General features: G+C 45.1%; 1 protein-coding gene across 1 annotated transcript; it reads right to left on the reverse strand.

The window, feature by feature from the left end:
* Nucleotides 1–282: 282 nt before the first annotated feature.
* Anapc5 (anaphase promoting complex subunit 5) lies at nucleotides 283–21500 on the reverse strand. The gene is given in 18 exon segments (XM_048342995.1): nucleotides 283–621; nucleotides 1484–1646; nucleotides 2253–2400; nucleotides 2487–2594; nucleotides 3577–3698; nucleotides 4382–4456; nucleotides 5250–5385; nucleotides 6455–6636; nucleotides 8157–8246; nucleotides 8894–8975; nucleotides 12329–12519; nucleotides 13473–13574; nucleotides 16615–16681; nucleotides 18102–18294; nucleotides 19137–19246; nucleotides 19690–19769; nucleotides 21185–21366; nucleotides 21369–21500. Coding segments are annotated over 18 exon segments (2265 nt in total). The 5' UTR covers nucleotides 21391–21500; the 3' UTR covers nucleotides 283–409.
* Nucleotides 21501–22115: the final 615 nt, after the last annotated feature.

A 22115-nucleotide genomic window follows, 5' to 3' on the forward strand; every position in this document is an offset into this window, starting at 1 on the left:
CTTGCCCAGCTTGTGAAGGGCCCTGAACTTCATCTCCAGCACTATAACAACAACAAAAAAAAAAAAAAAAAAGAAAAAGAAAAAGGAAACTAGCTACAATGGAGAGCTCTGCCTGCTTCCCAGAGCTCCTGACTGTGAGTATGTGGTCAAGAGGTTTACATAAAAACAGAATGTACGTAAGTCCTATAAAGACCTTGGCAATTCTGCCCAGAACACATAATTTTGGACTATCCTCTAAGAATGGGGAAATGAAATACTCACTAATGACAAAGTAAGACAAGCTCATCAGAATGCAGTTTACTGACAAGACAGAGTTATGCCACCAAACCAGTGTGTAGCAGGGGTTGGGCGTAGGGGTGAGATACAGAGATACATGATGCCCTACATGACACCTGCAGGAGTGGCCGCTCTAGATGTGGTTGATCAGGGGCACCGCGTTGGCGGGCAGCTCCTGATGCAGCTGCCGGAAGAGCATGGCACAGCGGTTCCTCTCCTGCGTCTTCCCCAGGACATGGTACAGTTTGGCCTGGAAGTAGGCAACGTCCCTGATTCGCTCTTTGCTGTTGACTTTCGCAAAATAGTTCTTGGCTTCGTTGAGATTCTCAATGGCAGACTCCAGAGCTGACAGACAGTGGGAAAAACAACACATAGATTAGACTCTTTACATAGCTTCCAAACCCTGGCATCTGATTTAATATAACATGTGCTAAATACTTTCATATTCTTCATTCTTTAAGAAATCAGGTTAACAGGACTGGGATGTGGCTTAGTTGGTAGAGTGCTTGCCTACAGTGCATGAAGCCCTGGGTTCTATTCTTCAGTACCACATCAACAGAAAAAGCCAGAAGTTGTGCTGTGCTCAAGTGGTAGAGTGCTAGCCTTGAGCAAAAGAAGCTCAGGGATAGTGTGTAGGCCCTGAGTTCAAACCCCAGGACAGGCAAAAAAAAAAGACCAAAAAAAGCATTTCGCCTTAGTGGTGCTGGTGGGCTTTTCTGTTATCCTATCTTTTTTTTTTTTTTTTTTTTTTTTTTTTTGCCAGTCCTGGGGCTTGAACTCAGGCCTAGGCACTGTCCCTGAGCTTCTTCTGCTCAGGACTAGTGCCCTGCCACTTGAGCCACAGCTCCCCTCCAGCTACAGCTCCCCTCCAGCTTTTCTGTGTATGTGGTACTGAGGAATTGAACCCAGGGATTCGTGCATGCTAGGCAAGCATTCTACCTCTAAGCCTCATTCCCAGCCCCATGGTGAAGTCTTAACATTTCCAGGTGCCTAGTTGTCTGGTATTGTATGGTTAACCTTCATTTATGAATGACTAGCTGTTCATTTGCACTCCGCTCTCCTGTCAAGCTTGTGTGTGAAAGCCCTCACTGTGTTACATCACCTTAACATGTCCTGTGGGCTTAAACGTTGCCCCTCAACTTAGCGTGGTGTGCTCCTCTGGGAGCAAACTGTAGTAGCTTTCTGGAGTATCTGTGCAGCTTCCTACCTTCAGCTCTCTTCAGGGGATCATAGGACGCTGCTGAAGCCACCTGGCACTTGGCCACTAAGAACATGGCGCGGCCCTTGTCCAGGATAGCTCCATCTGCCAGAATGGGCTCGATGGCCATGTGGAGAAGTGTTAGAGCCTGTTCTGGAACTCCAAGGATGAGCTGGAAAAGAGTCATCATAGATGGTCACACCTGCAGCCAGTGCCCACTGCCACCAAGGGCTCCTTTCTGCTGCCTCAATGGCCAACTCTGCCTCCCCTTCCCAGAACACCCACACTATACTGGGTGCCACAGTCCCACAGAAAGGTTTTGTCTTGACAAAACAATTCAGCATTAATATCTTTCATGCTGGAGACCCTAAGGGGTCAAACTAGCTCTGCAAGAATTATTAGGATAGGTAACAACTTAAGAAAGTTACTCAAAAGTACAGAGCAAGACAATGACAGGGGAAATAAAATGGTTCACTAAGAAATATGTACTTAGCAGAACAGCAGTAATGGAGGCACATGGCTCCGAGCCAGCTAGTCACTGACATGAGGTAGGATCCTCATGGAAGAGGAGTCTCCCTTATTGAACCCAGCTCGGGAGAGCCAGTGTTGCTGGGAGGTATCTGCTTGTCATGAGGTGCAATCCCACCAGCTTCTGTGGTGGGCTGGACCTCCCCAACAAAAACAAGTGAAAGCTCAGTGCAACCTTTTCCAATACCAAAAGAGCAGGAACATACCTGGGATTGGGCACTAAAGAGTGCTGCCAAACAGTCGTGCTTACCTGGGCATAAGCCAAGTTCAGCACAGTTTCCGAGGCCAAGTACTGTAAGCGGTACTCTTTAGAGAGGGCCAGTGCCTGCAGCAGCACAGGCATGGCGATGGTCGGGGAGGATGATCGCCAGTACAGCTCTGCCACCGACAGCAGGATGCTAGCCGCAAAGACACCCGACGAACGATGAGAAGATGCTCCCCACGCTTCCAGGGGGGAATGGGACTCGTGTGGGCCACCACTTACCTGATCACCATTTCTGTGTTCTTCAACTTTTCACAGTAGGTCAACAATTTCTGTAAAAGCTTGTGTGCTTCTGTCATTTGGTTCTGAGCTTGAAATACAACTGCTTTTCTGAAAGAAAATCAAAAGTAACACCATTGGCCAAGTGGAAGTTAAAAAATGCTGTTACTGAAGTTATCTAAGAGGTATAAAGATCCACTTCTTCAGTTAGACTATAAATCTCCCAAAGGGAAAAACTAAAATGGGATTTAATTTTTTTGTTGTTGTTGTTAGTCATGGAGCTTGAACTCAGGGCCTAGGCACTGTCTCTGAGCTCTTTCACTCAAGGCTAGTGCTCTACCCCTTTGAGTCACTGCGCCACTTCCAGTTTTCTGGTGGTTAATTGGAGATAAGAGTCTCACGGACTTTCCTGCTCAAGATGGCTTTGAATTGTGATCCTTTCCTGCTCAAGATGGCTTTGAATTGTGATCCTCAGATCTCAGCCTCCTGAGTAGCTAGGATTATAGGTGTGAGTCACTGATGCCTGGATGGGATCTAATTTTTTTTTTTTTGGGCCAGGCCTGGGCTTGGACTCAGGGCCTGAGCACTGTCCCTGGCTTCTTTTTGCTCAAGGCTAGCGCTCTGCCACTTGAGCCACAGTGCCACTTCTGGCCGTTTTCTATATATGTGGTGCTGGGGAATCGAACCCAGGGCTTCATGTATACAAGGCAAACACTCTTGCCACTAGGCCATATTCCTAGCCGGGATCTAATTTTGTTAAAAGAAAAAATACTGTGCAAATATGTGTAAGTATATATATACATATCAGAAAAAGGTCTAGAATTACAGCTGTCAGACTGCTTGGGACTGTCTCTAGGAGATGATTATTTTCTTCACCTTAGGTACTTTCCTTTATTTCCAACAATTAAAAAAAAATAAAAGCAGCTTTGGCTTTTCCACCTAAGGCTAAAAGTAAACAAGTCAATGCAAACTCAAAACAAACAAAGCTGGGAGGAAGTAAAGCCATTAAAAAAACCACTTCATATTCTGGGGCTGCAGTCCCACCCCCTCCCGCCCCCCCACCCTACCCCCCCCCCCCCCGCCAATTTCTCACCTATAGACACCCTCTATGCCATTAAGAGCGGTGATGCCAGTAACAAGTGAATCTGCCAAATGAAACTTGCCATCATTCATGGCTCGATCAAACTGGATTTTCTGATCACACAGCATCCATAACTAGGAGAGAAAGCAAAAGGAAGTAAACATCACATTACTATCCCACAGCAATCTAATAACATTTTGGCTAGCAAAATACCCTTACAGTGACTGACTCATAGACACTTTGTTTTTTGGAAGTGATTTTTGAAAAATATTAACAGCATGTCAAAAAGCACAGAGACGGGCTGGGGATATAGCCTAGTGGCAAGAGTGCCTGCCTCGGATACACGAGGCCCTAGGTTCGATTCCCCAGCACCACATATACAGAAAACGGCCAGAAGCGGCACTGTGGCTCAAGTGGCAGAGTGCTAGCCTTGAGCGGGAAGAAGCCAGGGACAGTGCTCAGGCCCTGAGTCCAAGGCCCAGGACTGGCCAAAAAAAAAAAAAAAAAAAAAGCACAGAGACCAGTAAAACAAGTACAGGGCCAGCCATTTACCAGCTCCCATTTTGCTTTACTGATTTCAGACACTCTTACAGCTTATTGAACTTCCTAGCAAATCCATTTCCTCTCTCTCCTTCCAATGTCTGTCAGTCTCATTTCCACACCTTTACAAATAAATAATGTATTTTACCCATCCTTTTCTCTCTTCTTTTTTCATGGCTAGGGATGGAATGTTAGGGAAGTGTTCTAAAACTGAGCTGCAGCCCTGGCTTCTCAGCTCCATGTACCTTTTTTGAGGGAGGACTAGTGTGCCGGTTACCTGGGCGTGCTGAGTATTGGGAGGAAACCGTTCTTTCAAGTGCTTCAACACTTCTGCAGCTGCAGCGAAACAGCCCTGAAACAGCAAGAGGCACACTGCGGCTGGAGTGCATGCTGTTCCCGCCACCCACCCACTCTCCGTGTAGCAACCTGGAAGACACTAGGCTGAGGCTCAGGTTTGAAAGAGTGATTTCTAGAATGTAGAGTCTGTGTATTAAAAAAAAAAAAAAAGTTGGCTGGAAATGTGGCTTACTGGTATAGAGTGCTTGCCTAGCATGAAGCCCTGGGTTCTATTCCTTAGTATCACATAAACAGAAATAGCCGGAAGTGGTGCTGTGGCTCATGTGGTAGGGCTCTAGCCTTGCACCCAAGCCCTGAGTTCAAGCCCCACGACTGGCAACAACAACAACAAAATCTCTCTCTCTCTCTAATCTACCTACCTACCTATCTCACTGTCCTGGGGTTTGAATTCAGGACCTTGTGCTTGTTACACAGGTATTCCACCGACCCTGAGCCACAGCCTTCTTGGTTTTACTTATTTTTCAGATAGTGTTATGTTTTTGCCTGGCTCTAATCCTCTCACCTCCACATCCACATGTAGTATATATCACCACACTTAGCTTGTGAGTTTTTTTGGACATAGGGTTCCCTGCCCTGAGGGCCCCTCCCCACCCACAGAAGGAAGCAGGTCACAAGAAGCATGACTCTGAAGGGAGTTGAAGATCCCGCTGCTATGGGCCCAAAGCAAAGGCCAAGCAATCATGTCCTGAAGACTCTGAAACCACAAGCCACAGCAGCCTCTCATTTTAAATTATCCCAGGCCTTTTGTCACAGCAACAGAAGGCCAAGCAATGCAATGCAGCACCTACCTGCTCTGAATGGAGCTCTGCAAGGTGGCACAGGGCGACGGCAAAGGACTCGGTGTTGTTCTGCTGCACGCCCGAGTTCACGGATTCCAGACTGTTCATGCTTAGCAACATCTGGGCTTGCTGCAGGGCCATGGTGCTGGGTGAGGAGAGTGAACAGGATGTGGCTTCAGGCAGCAGACCAGGCCGCCCCTGGGCACAGCCTGCAGTTGGTTATCTTCAGAGGAAAGGCGAGGAAGTGACCCCCTCTGCAGGCTCCGGCTATGTGAAAGCCACTACCTCCCCATGCCCACTCTCCTGCCCTTGGGCCAAGGAGAGTGGAGAGCATCCTGGGTGAGCAGCCCCAAAGGCAACAGGAGCTCCAGGCTTCCGGACCCCCCTCCTCACCCCCCCTCGGCTTTCCCTGAGGACACAGTATATTAATTAGGTTTCACGGGTAAATTCAGACCCGATGCCATCCTGGCACCGGCTGCTCTGGCAATGCAGGCAGTGGCCAGTGTCGGCAGCTGTCTCAAGAGCACACCGTGCCAAAAAATTATCTGAAATACAAAAAGAAGACTGGTAAAAAGGCACTTGTTTCATTACTGAATTCCTAGAAATGGCAGATTGTGTAGGAGAGGGGGCAACATGGCTCCAGAGGGCATCTGGTTCAGAGGCTGAATTCCAAGCTACAGGTGGTTACATGGCAAAGGTTGTACAAGGCTGGAATATTCCAGAGAAAACACCTTGGCAAACAGAAAAGCAGCTTTCTCTATACAACAGCTGTGGGGAAGGGGAGCCGGAGGAGGCCGGCTTGGGCAAGGACGGCCATGCAGCATGCAAACAGAAAGGGAAGTTCTTGTCTCAAGACAGAGGAACTTGTGGTTGGGGTCAGGTGACCTGGGTCCACCGGTCCACTACATCTGTGATCTTGAGCAGCTTAGATGTGTGAACCAGACTGGAGACCACCTTCCAGCTACTCACAGAGCAGCTGGGAAGAGTGAGTAAATAATGTGCATGGAGGGGGGGGGGGGAAAAAACAACCAAACAAACAAAAACCAAAACAACTTTGTATAGTTTACAGGAACTTCTAAAGCATTAGTCTTTGATCCACTGCACGAACAACTTCCAAAGGGGGAAAACCTTGTACAGAACCAGTTTGCTAGCTTCTGCTTCTCTTTGCACGCTTCACACCCTCCAGGGCCTGGGCAGTCGGCTGGAGGACTTACCTGCGGCCGTACAGCCTCCAGATGGCCGTTTTCTGGGCAATGCTGATGTCAATGAGCTCGGACAGGCTGTGTTTCCAGTGCAGGAGGTCCGAGTCCTTCAGGGCATCCATCAGCTTGTTGGCTGTCTTCCCAGCAAACGCTCTCTGTTGAACAAGGGACTGTATCCCCAGGGAGGCGAGGTACTAAGGGGACAGATATACCCACCACCCAAGATAGAGATTACACGACAGAATTCGTTCCGCTCTTCAGAAATGTGGTGGATTTCACATTTCCGCACATGCACAGTGATAGCTCTACTTATAAAGAAAGTACCTAAGCCTGACCTCAGCCCTGACCCGTGTGAGGTGCTCCTGAACACTAGGGCTTCAAGAGAAGCAGAGGGCAACACAACAGAGCCAGGGCTTTGGCATGAGTTGGACCTGGACTTAAGACACTGCCTCTGCTACTTACGGTGTGACTTAGGGCCAGGCACTTAGCTTCTTAGCTAAGCCTCAGCTTCCTCATCTGTAAAATGGGCATCAAACCTATCATAAAGAATTATCATAAGGGTTACAATGAAATCATAGTCAAGCAGTGCAGGGCACACGAGATAACAGGCGATCAAAAAAGAGCCTCTCAACGAGCAACAAATGGTCTTCTCATTGATTTCTACACTCAACTCAAAAAGGTAGTCCAAAACCTAGGGAGAAAATGTGTTTTTAGGAAGTCTCACGTGTGTCAAGGAGCCACTTCAGATCTGAGCATGTAATATTCTTCTCCTCAGACTCAATCTCATATCACTTACAGATTCAACAAGCCTAGGCATCGTATTTTGATGCCTAACTACTTTTAATTTTTACTAAGGATTTTTTCTTCTACTTCCTTTTTTTTTTTGCAAACTTCTGAGACTGTTTCCACAGCCCGCTGCCTACCAAACCACACTTCTGAGCTAGGGCAAGGTTCTTTGAGCAATAGTGATCTAGAGGCTCACTGTCCTTCCTGCTTCCTGTGTGTGGACATTCCCTTCCATGCACTCAGTGCTTGCCACTGAGACTCTAATTCAGGCCCCGCTCCAGCATTTGTGTAAGAAAGAAAGGACAAGCCTATCCATGCGTTTGTTGGTTCTTGGCTTGGCTTATTATTTAAAACAAGGATTAGCAAATCATCCCTAAAAGGTCAGAGAATAAATGAATTTGCTTGGGACAGACTTGGCATCCACTGTTTCCCATCCCTACCATTTAAAAACAAAAAGCCCACACTCATTTTGCAAGGCCATACATAATGCACCACATCTGGTCCACAAGCTGCAAGGTTTGCCAACCCCTGATTTAAAAATAAGACTAGCACTTTCTAGGGCTTGGGGTGTAACTGAGTGGTAGAGAACTTGCCTTACATTTTTGAGGCCCAGCACACACGCAAAAAGGCTTTACTAAAGTTTTTTAGAATGTTCCTGAGTGAGTATAAGCTCAGTAAATGTTGCTCAATAAACTAGAGATCTCTCATCAAATTGATAAGTGGAGCTTTCACAGATGTTATTAGAATAAAGAGAACAGAGAATTTAGTGTTTTGATTAATAATTAAGAGTCACAGGAAACGACCCAGAGCAAAGCCATCCATGGAAGTATCCATGCTAGCTGTATCACTGGTTCATGACGGAGGCAAGTGGGAAGAGACGAGGCTCAACACCACTATGGAAGCAATCTCACAGAAAGATGAGCCTTACCGGTAACCCAAAATGTACTGCCTTCTTCACTGAGTGCTCCAGCAGAACATAGCTATCAGATCTCTTCTGCCCCAGGACATAAAGCCAGCTCTGGCAAGAGACAATTGTCAAAAGGTATCATAACGACAGCAATGGCAAAAGTTCAAGTGAAATATAAATGTGATCACAAGAAAGAACAAAAAGGGGGCAAAAGAAGCACTCTAAAATATTTGCTTAAGAGCTAGGAACCTACATGGAATCTTTCAAACATACTAAGACCATTAAAGCCAGACTGAAATAAATAAGCCATCGATCTGCTTCAGCACTCTGCCAGCTGTGAGTGGCAGATGTTTAAAAGCATAAAGCCCCATCCAGCTTTTAATTGAGAAACGGGATGACCAGGCAGTGGTCAGGTGACTCTACTCCTTCCCTGCTTAGGGCTCATGCTTTACAGACCAATGTCTCACTGCACTATGTGCAGCACACCTCTTTTCATTAATGCCAACACTAAATGTGGTAGTCACTGTTTACTTTTATGAGGCAAGTGGCACTGTAACCAGGAAACACCCCCTCCAAACAGAACAAATGCCATGAAATTGAGAAAGATAAACGGTTGTGGGCAGCCCTCTCTGAATCAAGGTGGTGCTTCAGTGCCTTCCCTTCACTTGCTCCAGCTGTGAAATAACCCGGTTCCAATGGGGCCTCCGAAGGCCAACTCAACCCGCGAGCAAAATCCCCAGCCCGGAGGATGGCCTCACCAAACAGTGCTGGAGACACACGTGGTCGTTGGACTCCTGGGCAATCCTAATTGCCTCCTGCAGGGCGAGCTCTGCCTGTTGGCTGATGACAGACTACACATTAATACCCACGAGCAATCACAAACATGCACAAGCAAGGGCGGCAGGAAGTCATCTGCACACAGACCATCCAACCTCGGGTCTCTGGGCTGGGCACTGTAGCGACTCAGGGTGGCCCTGAGGGGCAGTAGGCCACGCCTGCTGCAGGGATCCAGGCCTGGGCTTTCTAGGGAGAATGTGTAATAAAGGGAATGAAGACACAGCTGCTCTCTGATGGCCATTGCTGGGGGAGGGGCAGGAGAGAACTAACGTTTTACTTCTTACTGCATTTCCTTCTGCACTGATTTTTTTTTAACTATGTACATTTGCTACTTTTATCTTTTATTTTTTAAAAATTGCTTACCAAGTGTTTTTCTAAATATTTTCCAGTTAGATTTTCTTTTCCTACTCATGTAGCTGTCCACCATCTGGAACGTGTTCCTGACCTCTCAGCTTCTGTGAGGACTGGCGGCTATCACGTCCAAAAGCACCTGAATGCTAAGTGAACCACTACCATCTATCACCTAGTGACTCATTATGTTACCAACTCCATAAGCATCACGATGGCACCCACCAGGCCTGACGTTCGGGGTTTTCACTGATGCCAGGCCACTGACAATCTTTAAATAAGGACCAGAAATTCTTGGGAGTCACTCACTGAAGGAAAAATTTACATAATAAATTTCCTTCTAACATCAGCAAGTGCCTCACTCAGTTATTTTAATTTGGTGGTGCTAGTTTTTTTCTCTAACTGTACATTTTTTAAAGCCTATTTTGCATTTCTTTTCAGTCCCTTTCCAAAGCCACAGGAGGCAGACCCTGGCTGCATGGACTAGCTGAGGCCCACAATGTGAAGCTTAGGAAGGGGCGGGGGTAGTGGTAGTGGTAGAAAGATTGAATACACATGCCATAGAAATGTAAAAATATACATTGTAGCAGGAGACTAGAAATAAATTCTTTTCCTCAGGTAAGAAGAAAAGGTACATTACCAACACAAAAAGAGTCAGACAAATCTTTGAAGGGTCTTCTGGGAAACCAGAGAGCCTTCTGTTCATGGTTGCTAGTCTGAAAATCCTTGCTAAAAGTTTTCAAAGGGCAAGAGCCAAACTGGTTATAATATCTGAAATGGACTTCTAGGAAATCCCTACCTCAGGTCCTTTGCACTTGCTCTTCTCACCAATATGAAAAACTTCTTCTAGATGCATGCACACGGTATTCAACACCTTTAAGTTCTTTGCATCTCTGTTCAAATACTAGATGAACAGAGATCAGGGAGGGTTGCCTTTGCTGCCTTAGTATTTAAAGAAAGGGACTCAGAACTTGATGCATCTGCCTGGAGAAGGAATATTCCTAGAGAAGCAACAGCATTCCCTATCACCACGCTCTGCCCCTTGTCTGTCCATCACTGAGCATCACAGCTCTGCTCAACCCTGACCCTCACCTGGCCGCTCTGATAAGCTCCACATCCCCAGCACCAGAATTGCACCTAGAACACAGGATGCTCAACAAACAAACATCAGGACTTCAAGAAATCCCTGCAATCCCCTCAGCTGAGTGATAAGGACTGACTCAAGGTCACAGATCCAGGACCAGGAACAAAGATGTGGGGACCTAAGCAAGTGAGGAACGAAGACAAACACATTAACAAAATCCACCTCTCCTCATTTCTACTCATTAACTAGTTGTCTATCCATTGACAATACCATAAACGTCAAGACATTCTGTACACCAAAAATCTGTGTAGAGGCAGCTGTAAACATACTGCCACCCCCTGCGGGAAGCAGTTTATACACAGGAGGAGGTTACTGGCATCTTATACAAACACAACTCTAAAAACTGAAGGCTCTTGGAGTACAATGCTTGTCTAGCTAGCACACATGAGATGCTGGGATCCATCTAGGAGGGAAAGGGAAGACATGAGAGAGGGAGGAAGAAAAGAAGGGAAGGAGGAGAAAAAGAGAGAAGGGAAGATTGGAAGGAGGGAGAAAGAAAAGTTCTGCTTAAGAGATAATTAGAAAGCTGGAAGATGGTGGCTAATACCTGAAATCTTAATCAAGAAGCTGAGATCTGGAGGATTGTGGTTCAAGGCCAGCCTGGGAAGAAAAGTCCATGAGACTCTTTTCCCAAGATGACCAGTAAAAAGTAGGGCTAGAAGCATGGCTCAAGGGGCAGATCACCAGCCTAACAAGTATGAGGCCCAGAGTTAAATAAAACCCCTAATACCATCTTCTCAAAAAGAGAGAGATTATTAGGGATGGTGTGTTAAAATCCCAGTTTAAAACCAATGAGAGAGATTGAAGTTAGATGAACAAAGGAAAGTTAGTTATTATAAGATATTAGGAAAATCTTGCAAGATTGTCTGGAGTATGTTTTTATTCTCAGGTACAAAACTATCCATCTGCTGCTTGAATTTACTTGATGACACTTCTGGATATTTGCTCTTTCTGGAGCCTGGGTCTGCTCTCTTCAGCACCCCCCCTCCCGCCCCCGCCCATCGATCAAAGGCCTTTCACCCATAAGATGCCGCACATGCTGGGCTACACCAGCACCCACAGGTCCTCCCAGCTGGAAATACCAGCACCCTGACAAGTTCCCATCAACTCCCATGCCAGCTCGTTTGTCCATAGCTCTGAAGTCTGAAAACCAGAAACAAATAAAATTCCATGAAATTAATAGAACTGCCTCAGCCACATACAAGTCTCCATTTTGACCCTGGACACTTATCTCATTAATCTCTAAAAGGCCTATAGCAGAGACCACATTTCATTCAACTGCTAAAGAGCTGAGGGTGGGGGGTGGGTGGGGACAGACAGTAAAATACATTCAATTAGTAACTTCCTACATTTCAGCACTATTCAATGTTATTTCAATATTTCCAAGAGCCTCCATGTTGTGAAAGTTAATCAATCTAATGCTATTTACTAAATGATTGTCCTATCCTGGATGGAATGAGGCAAATGGATTTCAAGCTGAACAATCTATCTTCCAGTAGTGGCATAACTTCTTTTTGGTTTTTAAAATACTGAAAATAGTTTCTGCAGCTCCATTATTACCTCCAAAAAGTCCTTCTGGGAATCTCTGGCCTAATGACCTAATTTCCTTTCATTGAATGACTAGGATGTTTGTAGAAGTATTCAATGGGAGGCAGGCAGTAATGCCACATAGGGACACCAGGGGGCAGACTGCCCAGATACAAGGTTTTCCTATCGCTTGTTCCATGGGCGTGAGTGACAAGTCCAGGTTGAAGAGCCCCTTGTGTTTCTTATTTTTTAAACAAACTAATTGTTAGGACAAATTTCCATCAACACTGGAAAATTTGTCTCTTCCATCTGCAAGGGCAGATGTGTACAGACTTACTAGTGACCGAAGCGGCAGTGCAGGGCAGCCAGGTTCAAGGCGGCATATCTCAGGCTCCGGCCATAGCCCTCTTCCCCGTTACTTTTGCTCTCGGCCCCAGTGAGAATCAGGCGGTCAAAATAATGAAGGAGGCTGTGTGTTGAGCTGAAGACATCTTGGACGCGGAGGTTGTTTAAGTAGCTGAGATAATGCTAAAACAAGAAGTAGTCAACAGGGGCTGGGGATATGGCCTAGTGGCAAGAGTGCTTGCCTCGTATACATGAGGCCCTGGGTTCAATTCCCCAGCACCACATATACAGAAAACGGCCAGAAGTGGCACTGTGGCTCAAGTGGCAGAGTGCTAGCCTTGAGCAAAAAGAAGCCAGGGACAGTGCTCAGGCCCTGAGTCCAAGACCCAGGACTGGCCAAAAAAAAAAAAAAAAAGAAGTAGTCACCATAGGTTGGAACCCCCACCCTACCCCCATGCACAGGACTGCTGTGGTGAGTTCTGTGCCCTACCCTGTGACATGATGCCCGTCATTACCATATAGGAAGAAGAAAAGTGGTTCAAGGTTTTTATTCTCCCAAGTAGCATACTCTAAAAATCACCAGTTCCATCACTGGTGTGTCAGCCATGAAACTGATAGCTTGCTTTACCCCTGAAGGCTAAATCAGGTGACAGACCTCATCTAGCTGAGGGAAGTAGGACTACCGAGAGCTCAAAATAAAGATCTTAACTCTGAACTCATGCAGAATTATAAAATCAGTTTTTCTAAATGTCCAAATAAAAACATATACAAAGAAAAAAAGAAAGGAAAACTTTTCAGCACCCTAGCCCCCAGCAGGGATGAAACAAAGGGCTCAGCTAGAGCTCTTCTATTTGAGCCATGCCTCCAGCCTGCTGTTAATTTTTTTTTGTCTATTTCATCACCTCTGGACCAAGGCACTCATCATAGGTGATGAATAAAAAGGACATCTATCCCTAAAGAAATGCCCTGGCATCCAGGGAAGATGGGAGGAGCTTTGCAATTGGTGCAGTTATTTTGCAACATTTCTTTCAAGAATGGAGGACAACAGATGGACCCTCACTTGTGTGGCCACTCAACATTCTGAGGAGCAGTGACCATCCTTCCCAACCCAGCAACCAGGGCCAGGGACCACTCACCGCTTCAGCAAAATCAGGATTAAATTTCAACAAGTTGTTCAGTTCTTTCTGCAAGGAAGCTGGAGTAAGTGCTTTTGTCTCATCATTCTTCAACAACGAAGCCTGAAATTACACAATGATATCTCAGCACAAAGAAATAGCCAAAAAGCACATAGAAATGCATGCTCAACAACATGACACAGGCTGGCTAGAACTCAAGATCTCTGTTTCAGCCTCCCCAGAGCTCTGTACCACCACACTTGCTGATCTTTTCTGAGATTCCTCAAGTCTGGCTCTTTTCTCACCAGCTTTAGTGGCCTGACACCCCCCGCCCCCTTATTCCAGAAACACTGAGGGTGGAATCAGCCGCACAGTCCTGACCAGACTCAACGCTGTTTCCTCTTCCTGAAATGTCAAGCCTCCCAAGCATCCCCCCAGTGCATACTCTTCCCGGGCCCACCAAACCTATCCTCATGTTAAGCTCTTCCCAGAGCCCCAACCAACACTTCAGGCCACTGCTTCTACCACCTTCTAAGCCCCTCAGTGCTCCCCTAGCCCTCTGTACCTTCTCTGCCTGCAGCACTGATGTGCTCCAGGAAATCTGTCCCTCTGGCCAACTCAGACATCAAACTCCTTCTAAGCTGGTAATGTGCTTGCCCTGTGTCAGGCACCTGCAGGTGCCCTGCTCCACACCTAGCTCCGTCATGAGAGTGGTATGCACAATTACGTGTAACACATGTTGCTATAGTTTGGATGCTGAATGTTCTACAAAAGCCTTGCCACCTGCACTCTCATCTGTGGTCTTAGGAGGTTAGAGACCTTTAGGGCCTAATGGAAGGTCACTGGGAGTGGCCCTTAAAGAAGATTGTGGAAGCTATGTTCGTCTCTGCTTGCTACCAGCAGAGGAAATCACTTGATCCCACATGTGCTCCTCATGATGAGCCACCTTCACTACAGACTCCAACCCATGAGGCCACCTGATGGAGGACCGGAACCTCCAACAGTCAGCCGAAGTAAATGACTCTTTAGTTCATTAGTACACTATATCAGGTATTTCATAATGGTGATGCAAAGCTAATACACACGTAGAAAATTAGTCCCTAATTAAACATTTATACTAATCTGAGATATAGACGATTTAATCTAGGCAAGTTTTCCTGTAAATATCAATAACTCTTTTTCTTTCTTTTGAGTATTTTTGCAATAGGGTTTTGCCATGTAGCCAAGCTAGCCTTGCACCTCCCACCTCAGCCTCCTAAGTGCTGGTATTAAAAACAAGTAGTAACAACATTTCAAGTTGTTTTAATTCCTTATAGCATTACAGAAAATTTGAAAGACAGCCAGGCACTGGTGGCTCATACCTATTATCCTAGCTATTCAGGAGCCTGAGATCTGAGGATTACAGTTCAAAGCCAGCCTGGGCAGGAAAGTCCATGAAACTCTTATTTCCAATTAACCACCAGAAAACTGAAAGTGGTGCTGTGGCTTAAGTGGTAGAGTGTTAGCTTTGAGCTGAAGAGCTCAGGGACAGCACCCAGGAAGGACCAGAGTTCAAGCCCCATGACCCACAAAAAAAGAAAATTCAAGAACAGAAATTTTTATTCCAGCACCTAGAGATAATATTGTTAATATTTCAGTATACTTTTTTTTTTTTGGCCAGTCCTGGGTCTTGGACTCAGGGCCTGAGCACTGTCCCTGGCTTCTTCTTGCTCAAGGCTAGCACTCTGCCACTTGAGCCACAGCGCCACTTCTGGCCATTTTTTTCTGTATATGTGGTGCTGGGGAATTGAACCCAGGGCCTCATGTATACGAGGCAAGCACTCTTGCCGCTAGGCTATATCCCCAGCCCCTATATTTCAGTATACTTTATCCTAGTCCATTGATTAGGATATAGTTTCATGTATATGCACATGTATGGATACACACACATTTCTAACAGCATGAGAATATTATTTCTTCTAACTTAATGTACTATAAGCTGTCTCATGATCAAAGTCCTTAAAATTATTTCTAAAGGAAAAGTATTAACCCTTCATGCATTTATTGCAGAAACTTTTTCTTTTATTGTTTGCCTTTTCATTTTGATAGAACATGCTATCACATGCATATATTTTATACTGAAAAGCAAATGATCCTGTTTTCTCCCACAGCTTTTATGTTGAGGCACCACTCAGAGATCAGTTAAAAGTTAATATGCAGTTCCTTTAGTCTAATTACACCTTTAAGTAGTTATGTTTATGTTTAACCCTTTAATCCATTTGCAAATTCACCAGGTGTGGTGGTGAGCTGAGGTTCCAACTGGCCAGAATTCCTTCTCATAGTAAGCCAACTATATAGGTCGACCAACCAACCTATCTTCCTTACCTTTCTGTGTCAGTACTGTGGCTTGAACTCAGGGCCTACCTAGGCAGTGTCCCTTAGCTTTTTCACACAAGGTCAGAGCTCTACCACTTGAGCCATAGCTCCACTTACAGCTTTTTGGTGGTTAACTGAAGATAAAAATATCTTAGATGCCAGGTGCTGGTGGCTCATGCCTATAATCCTAGCTACTCGGGAAGCTGAGAGCTAAGGATCGCAGTTCAAAGCCAGCCTGGCAGGAAAGTCTGTGAGACTGTTATTTCCAATGAACCACCCAGAAAACCAGAAATGGTGTTGTCACTCAAAGAGGTAGAGCACTAGCCTTGAACAAAAAAGCTCAGGGTCAGTGTCCAGGGCCTGAGTTCAAGTCCCATGACAAAAAAAAAAAAAATCTCTTGACTCTGTCTGCTGTCTGCCTGCTCTAGCTTCAAATCTGGATCCTCAGACCTCAGCCTCCTGAGTAGCTAGGATGACAGGCGTGGGCCACCAAGTACCCAGATCAACTTATCTTTACATTAGAAAGTATCAACAAAAAAATTTAAAATATTGGGATGAGAAAAGAAAATCTAAATTATATGTTTTGGGCCATTGGTGATAGATCATTACTAAGTGAACTTGCATTATCCATTTAATAGAAAAATAAAGTCACACAAAAAAAGAGAAACATCACTGTAACCACACAATGTTAGTGATGGAGACCATAGGACAATGCAGGTGATTAACTTGCTAATATGACAGGGATATGCCAAGACCCAGGGCTGCACAGAGGAAAAAAAGTGATTGATCAACCACAAAAATAGCATACCTGCTGAGAAAGAAAATACTCCGCTTGCTTTTGGGATAGAGGACCACTGCAAGACACTTCCTCTTCTCTGGAAATAAAAGCAAAAACAATACACAGGAGTCACATGGAGTGAACATGATGACATTTACAAAGTTACACACATTCATGCATCAGAAAAACTCAAGGAATGGCTCAGGCCCTGAGTTCAAATGCCATTGACAAAAACGGGGAGAGGCATTAAGGCCAGGCATAGTAGTGCATGCCTGTAATCCTAGCATCTAGAAGCAGAGACAGGGGAATTGAGAGCTTGATGCCAGCCTGGTCTATAAAGAAAAACAAAAGAGGGCTGGGGATATGGCCTAGTGGCAAGAGAGCTTGCCTTGTATACATGAGGCCCTGGGTTCAATTCCCCAGCACCACATATACAGAAAACGGCCAGAAGTGGTGTTGTGGCTCAAGTGGCAGAGCAAAAGGAAGCCAGGGACAGTGCTTAGGCCCTGAGTTCAAGGCCCAGGACTGGCAAAAAAAAAAAAAAAGAAAGAAAGAAAAACAAAAGAAACAGAATTGTTCATATAATCCAACATCTCCTCTGGGTATATAACCACAGAAGTGAAGACAGGGACTCAAACAGAATTTGTACACCCTACCTCACAGTGACATGATTCAAACAGCTAAAGCATGGGAGCGAACCAAGTACCCATTGATAGATTTTTGCTTTTGGTTTTGGGGGGGGTCAGTCCTGGGGCTTGGACTCAGGGCCTGGGCACTGTCTCTGAGTTTCTTTTGCTCAAGGCTAGCAGTCTACCACTTGAGCCACAGCCACTTTTGGCCTTTTCTGTTTATGTGGTACTGAGGAACCAAACCCAGGGCGCTTCAGACATGCGAGGCAAGCACTCTACCACTAAGCCACAGCCCCCTCGATAGGTTTTACACAAGCAAAAATGTGCTCTACACATGCAGAGGGGTATTATTCAGCCACAAAAATAAAGGAAATGCTGACAAATTTGACAGAACATGGATGGATCTGGAGGACATTTTGTGCCATTAGATGAAATAAAACAATCATAAAAAGAAAAGATACTGTGTAAGTTCACTTATATGAGGTAACCAGAACAGTCAAAATAAGAGACAGAAAGCAGACTGGTGAGTTAGGGTGCTGTGGAGAAAACTGGAGTTATTAATAGGTTTTCTTTTCTTTCTTTCTTTTTTGCTCTGGGCTTGGCTGTTATCCCTGAGCTTCTTTTGCTCAAGGCTAGTGCTCTACCACTAGAGCCACAGCTTACTTCTGGCTTTTTCTGAGTAGTTTATTAGAGATAAGAGTCTCATGGACTTTTCCTGCCCAGACTGGCTTTGAACTTCAATTCTCAGATCTCAGTCTCCAAAGTAGTTAGGATTACAGGCATGAGCCACCAGCACCAGCTTGTATTTAATAGGTTCTAAAGATGAAAAGTCAGTTGAACTTGAAGTCCTCACAGGACCAGAATCCTTGTCAGAAAAGCACTAGTTACCTCACAGATACATCGAGTTCTTCCTTTTCCATTTTCCTTTCGCCCTCCTCTTGGCTGGCCAATTCCATGTCAGCATCCTCCATTGTCTTTTTCTCACCATTCTGGAAGTACTGTTGGAGGGCGGTGTACAGCTTAAATACTTGACTGAAAGAAAGCTTACTGTAGGCCAAGATCATGTGACGCAGAAACAAGCCTACAAAATAAGACCACAGACAAGGGGAAGGCATTACCAGACATTCAGCTACACAATGGTGATGACTACTTGTCATCATTCTACCTTCAACAGAATCAGACACTTGCAGCTGTGTTCCCTCCATCTGGAAAATTCTTCCCTTATCCTTCACAAAGCTGGTCTCCTCTTCACTCAACGATTTGTCCCTCCCCTCCCCTCCCAGTTCCCCATCTCTGTCCCTCATTTAATGTCTTCGTGGCTACTGATTCCCCGGAATTACCATATTTATCGGTGCGTTTTTTACCACCTGGCTCTGCTCTCCCTCCCTGAACCCAGTCTCTGTAAGAGGAAAGTCTACATATGTCTTGTACTCCAGAGCCTGGCACACAGCAGATCCGTAAATAAGTGATGTTGAATAAAATAAAATTGTCATGCAAAAGAGCCAGAGGGATGAAGCATGGGTTCAAAGCTAGTAGAGCAGTCATGTACATGCTCACTTGGTGAATGGCAGCAATGGTATGAGGTACTTACCTCACTTCCCAAGTTTGGTTGGTGACCCTCACTTACAGTTGCACAATGCAGGCAAATAATCCAGAGGAACTGTGGAAAGAGCTGGGAAACCCTAAAGACCCCAGGACCAAGCTCAGACTCTGACTATTGTAGACAAAACAGAGGGGTGCTTTTCCACAAGTTAATGATTGTTCAATAGAGATCAAAGCACATGGCAATAAATACAAACAACAACAGGTTTAACACCCCTACTGTGTTTGTTCACAGACAGAGAAGACTAATGGCAGATGTCATGTAGAAAGCTGCTCCCCTCCATGAAAATACTCTCTGCTCTTCTTAGAAGAGTGGCATACCTACTACACTTGTTTTGTGAACCTCTGGTTCAGTTCCAGAAAAAGAATCTGAAAGGTCATCAAAAAATTGTTCCATATCCTTCAATTCGCCTTCAGCCATCAGTTTGATTCTGAATGAGAAAATTGAGGTGCATATTTTAGGAAGTCCCTTTGAGTATCTGCCCACAATTCAAATTCTTCCATTACCTACAATAAGCCTACTTCAAGGCTCTTCAGTGATTGCTATGGTTGTGGCACGTAAAATATAAACTTCATAACTAAAAAGGTCACTCCCCAAATTTTTGATAAACATCACACAATGCTGTTTTTTTTTTTAAAAAAAAAACCATAAAATCTGTCAAAATATCCTATCAGCTTGGAAAAAGGGAACTATGTAACAACCAACAAGGAGGTATACCCATAAAGAATATGAAAAATAAAGTTGCAAAATACTATGGGTTCTTTCAAAAAAATGACTTAGGGGAACAAAGATAATTTCTTTTTAATTACCACACACCCTCAATGCTTTTCATCCACCTTGATACCTTTTTGTATATACCAAAAAAAAGTTTACCTGATCTGCACTGAATTTGCCAGCTGAGGACAAGATTCTTCAATTAATTTGTATAATTTTGACAGTGTAATATCGGGACCCTGAAAAAAAGGAGAAAGGGGAAAGTTACAGGTAAATGGTGAAGGGCTGGAGACTGCTAAAGATCTACAAAGAGAAATTCATTTACTCACCTCTGCTTCTCAATATGAGTTCTCAAATTAGGACTTTCCTGTCTACCCAAAACACTGAAGTGATATTTTATACATGGATACTGTTTTTATGTAGTCAGTAAAAATGGTGTAAAATAGGGGAGGGGGAAGCATAATATTTATGCTACAAGGCTTCCCACGTTTGTAACCATAGAAATTTTAACTTGAGTGCCCCCTCACAACCCCATGTCCATAACAGTTTATAAATAAGGTACTTAAGCCAGGCACTGGAGGTTCACACCTGTAATCCTAGCTAGTCAGGAGGCTGAGATCTGAGGATCAGTTAGAAATCAGCCAGGCAGGAAAGCCAGTGGGACTCTATCTCTAATTAACCACCCCCAAAAAGCTGAAAGTGGAGCTGTAGCTAACCTGTAGAGTGCTAATCTTGAGCGAAAAAGCTCAGGGACAGTGCCCAGGTCAAACTCAAGCCCCAGGACTAGCACAAAAATAAAAAAAAGTAAGCTGTAAAATAGTGCACGCCTATACTATGCATAATTATATCCACCTAGAAAAACCCACTCCAAACTGGTACTCAACAAATAAATGCATGAGTTAATATTGATGATAATCTCTAAAAATAATTAGAAAGCATGCAGAACCATCATCATCTTTCTTTCCATCAATATTTATATTACTTTAAGTTTTGTTTTTTTAACAACCTTTGTGGACTGGTTGAGTGGTTCAAAACAAACTAATTTTATAAGTCAGAGTAAAGCAATTGAGGTCTGGTTAGAATGTTACTATATTAATTTTATATACACTTTTATTAAAATCATACTAGTTATCCAGGTAAGGAATTAGTATTCCAGACAGAATTTTTTTTTAAATCTTGTGTTTAGTAAAGTGAGAACTGAGAAGAAACTTGCTCAAGTAGCAGCAAGTTAATAGAACTGCAACGTGTGCAACAACAAAAAAACGCCAACCCCACAAAAGTGCTTAACACGGCGTCTGATCCATACTTAATGTCATTATTAATGCTTTAATTACAATTCTCTAGGGCAAGAAAACTGTATCATATGGGTTCATCTCTGTGTCCCCAACACTCAGGACTATTGTTTTGTAGGCTCAATTTATAGAAGACAGAGGATCTGACATTGTAACGCTGCTCCACTCACTCACATAATAAAATAGTGGAGCGAGACCGGAACCTGCAAAAGAAATGCAAGAGAGGCACCGGGCCAACCTCAAGTGCCACCCCTCCCCCGCCCCCAACACGCAGGTTCCACTAGGCCTGGGGCGGTGTCCAGTCGCGCGCAGCGCAGGCCCTACGTTCGCTGCTGGAGTGCGAGCCGGCGGGCGTCCCTCACCTGCAGCAGCGGCAGGAGCAGCTGGTTGAGCTTCCGCCGCTCCAGGAGACTGACGGCGCCTTCGCCCGTGCGGCCCATCTCGTTCAGCAGCACCAGCACCGCGATCTTATATGGCGTCACCCAGTCCTTGATGCCAAACAGGTTGGCGTGCACCACGCCGTTGGTCATCATGGGACTGAAGTTAGGCTTTTGTGGACGCTCGCCATGGCGGTCCCTCCGAGAAGATTAAATCTCCTCGGAGGGACCGCCACGCGTAGCGTCCAACACTCGCCTTAGGCCATCTCGCAACCCGCCATTCCACAACCCACCCTCCACTTCCGCCCGCCCGAGCAACAGCCCCGGAAGCTGGCGTTCTCCTGCTCCGCGTGCTGCTGACCAATCATAGAACACAATAGAATAATGCAGCCAATCAGAATGCCCAGGAGCGGTGAGGGGTGGGGCAAATGGGTACCAGAGGCTGATTCCCTTTAGAAACCTTGCCAAAGGAGAAGCAGTTTTCCTGTCGACGTGGAAAGGGAGAAGGGATTAAGGGGCTTCTTGGCCCCGATTCTTCATTTAACTAGGAAACCGTTCAAATGTTACTTAAAAATGGTTGTGATGAAAAACAAAATTAAATTAGCACCTTACATCATGTATTGTTAATTTGAGTGTGTTGTTGGATATTCAATCCAGGGCTTCATTTAACTCTTGTCTTTTATTTTGTTCTACTTATTTTGTATATTTTTAATGTGACAGTCTTGAGGATTGAACTCAGGTCCTGGATGAGTTTCTGTGCACAGCTTCACTTCTGGCTAATGCAAGATAAGATAATGGAGTCTAATGGACTTTGTTGCAGAGGCAGGCCTTGAACCGTGATCCTCGGCTCTCAGACTACCGAGTAGCTAGGATTACCGGCGTGGGCCACGGGTGCCGACCAATCCTACTGGTAGAG

Source organism: Perognathus longimembris, chromosome 3 (assembly GCF_023159225.1).
Source record: "Perognathus longimembris pacificus isolate PPM17 chromosome 3, ASM2315922v1, whole genome shotgun sequence".
NCBI classification, from domain to species: domain Eukaryota; kingdom Metazoa; phylum Chordata; class Mammalia; order Rodentia; family Heteromyidae; genus Perognathus; species Perognathus longimembris.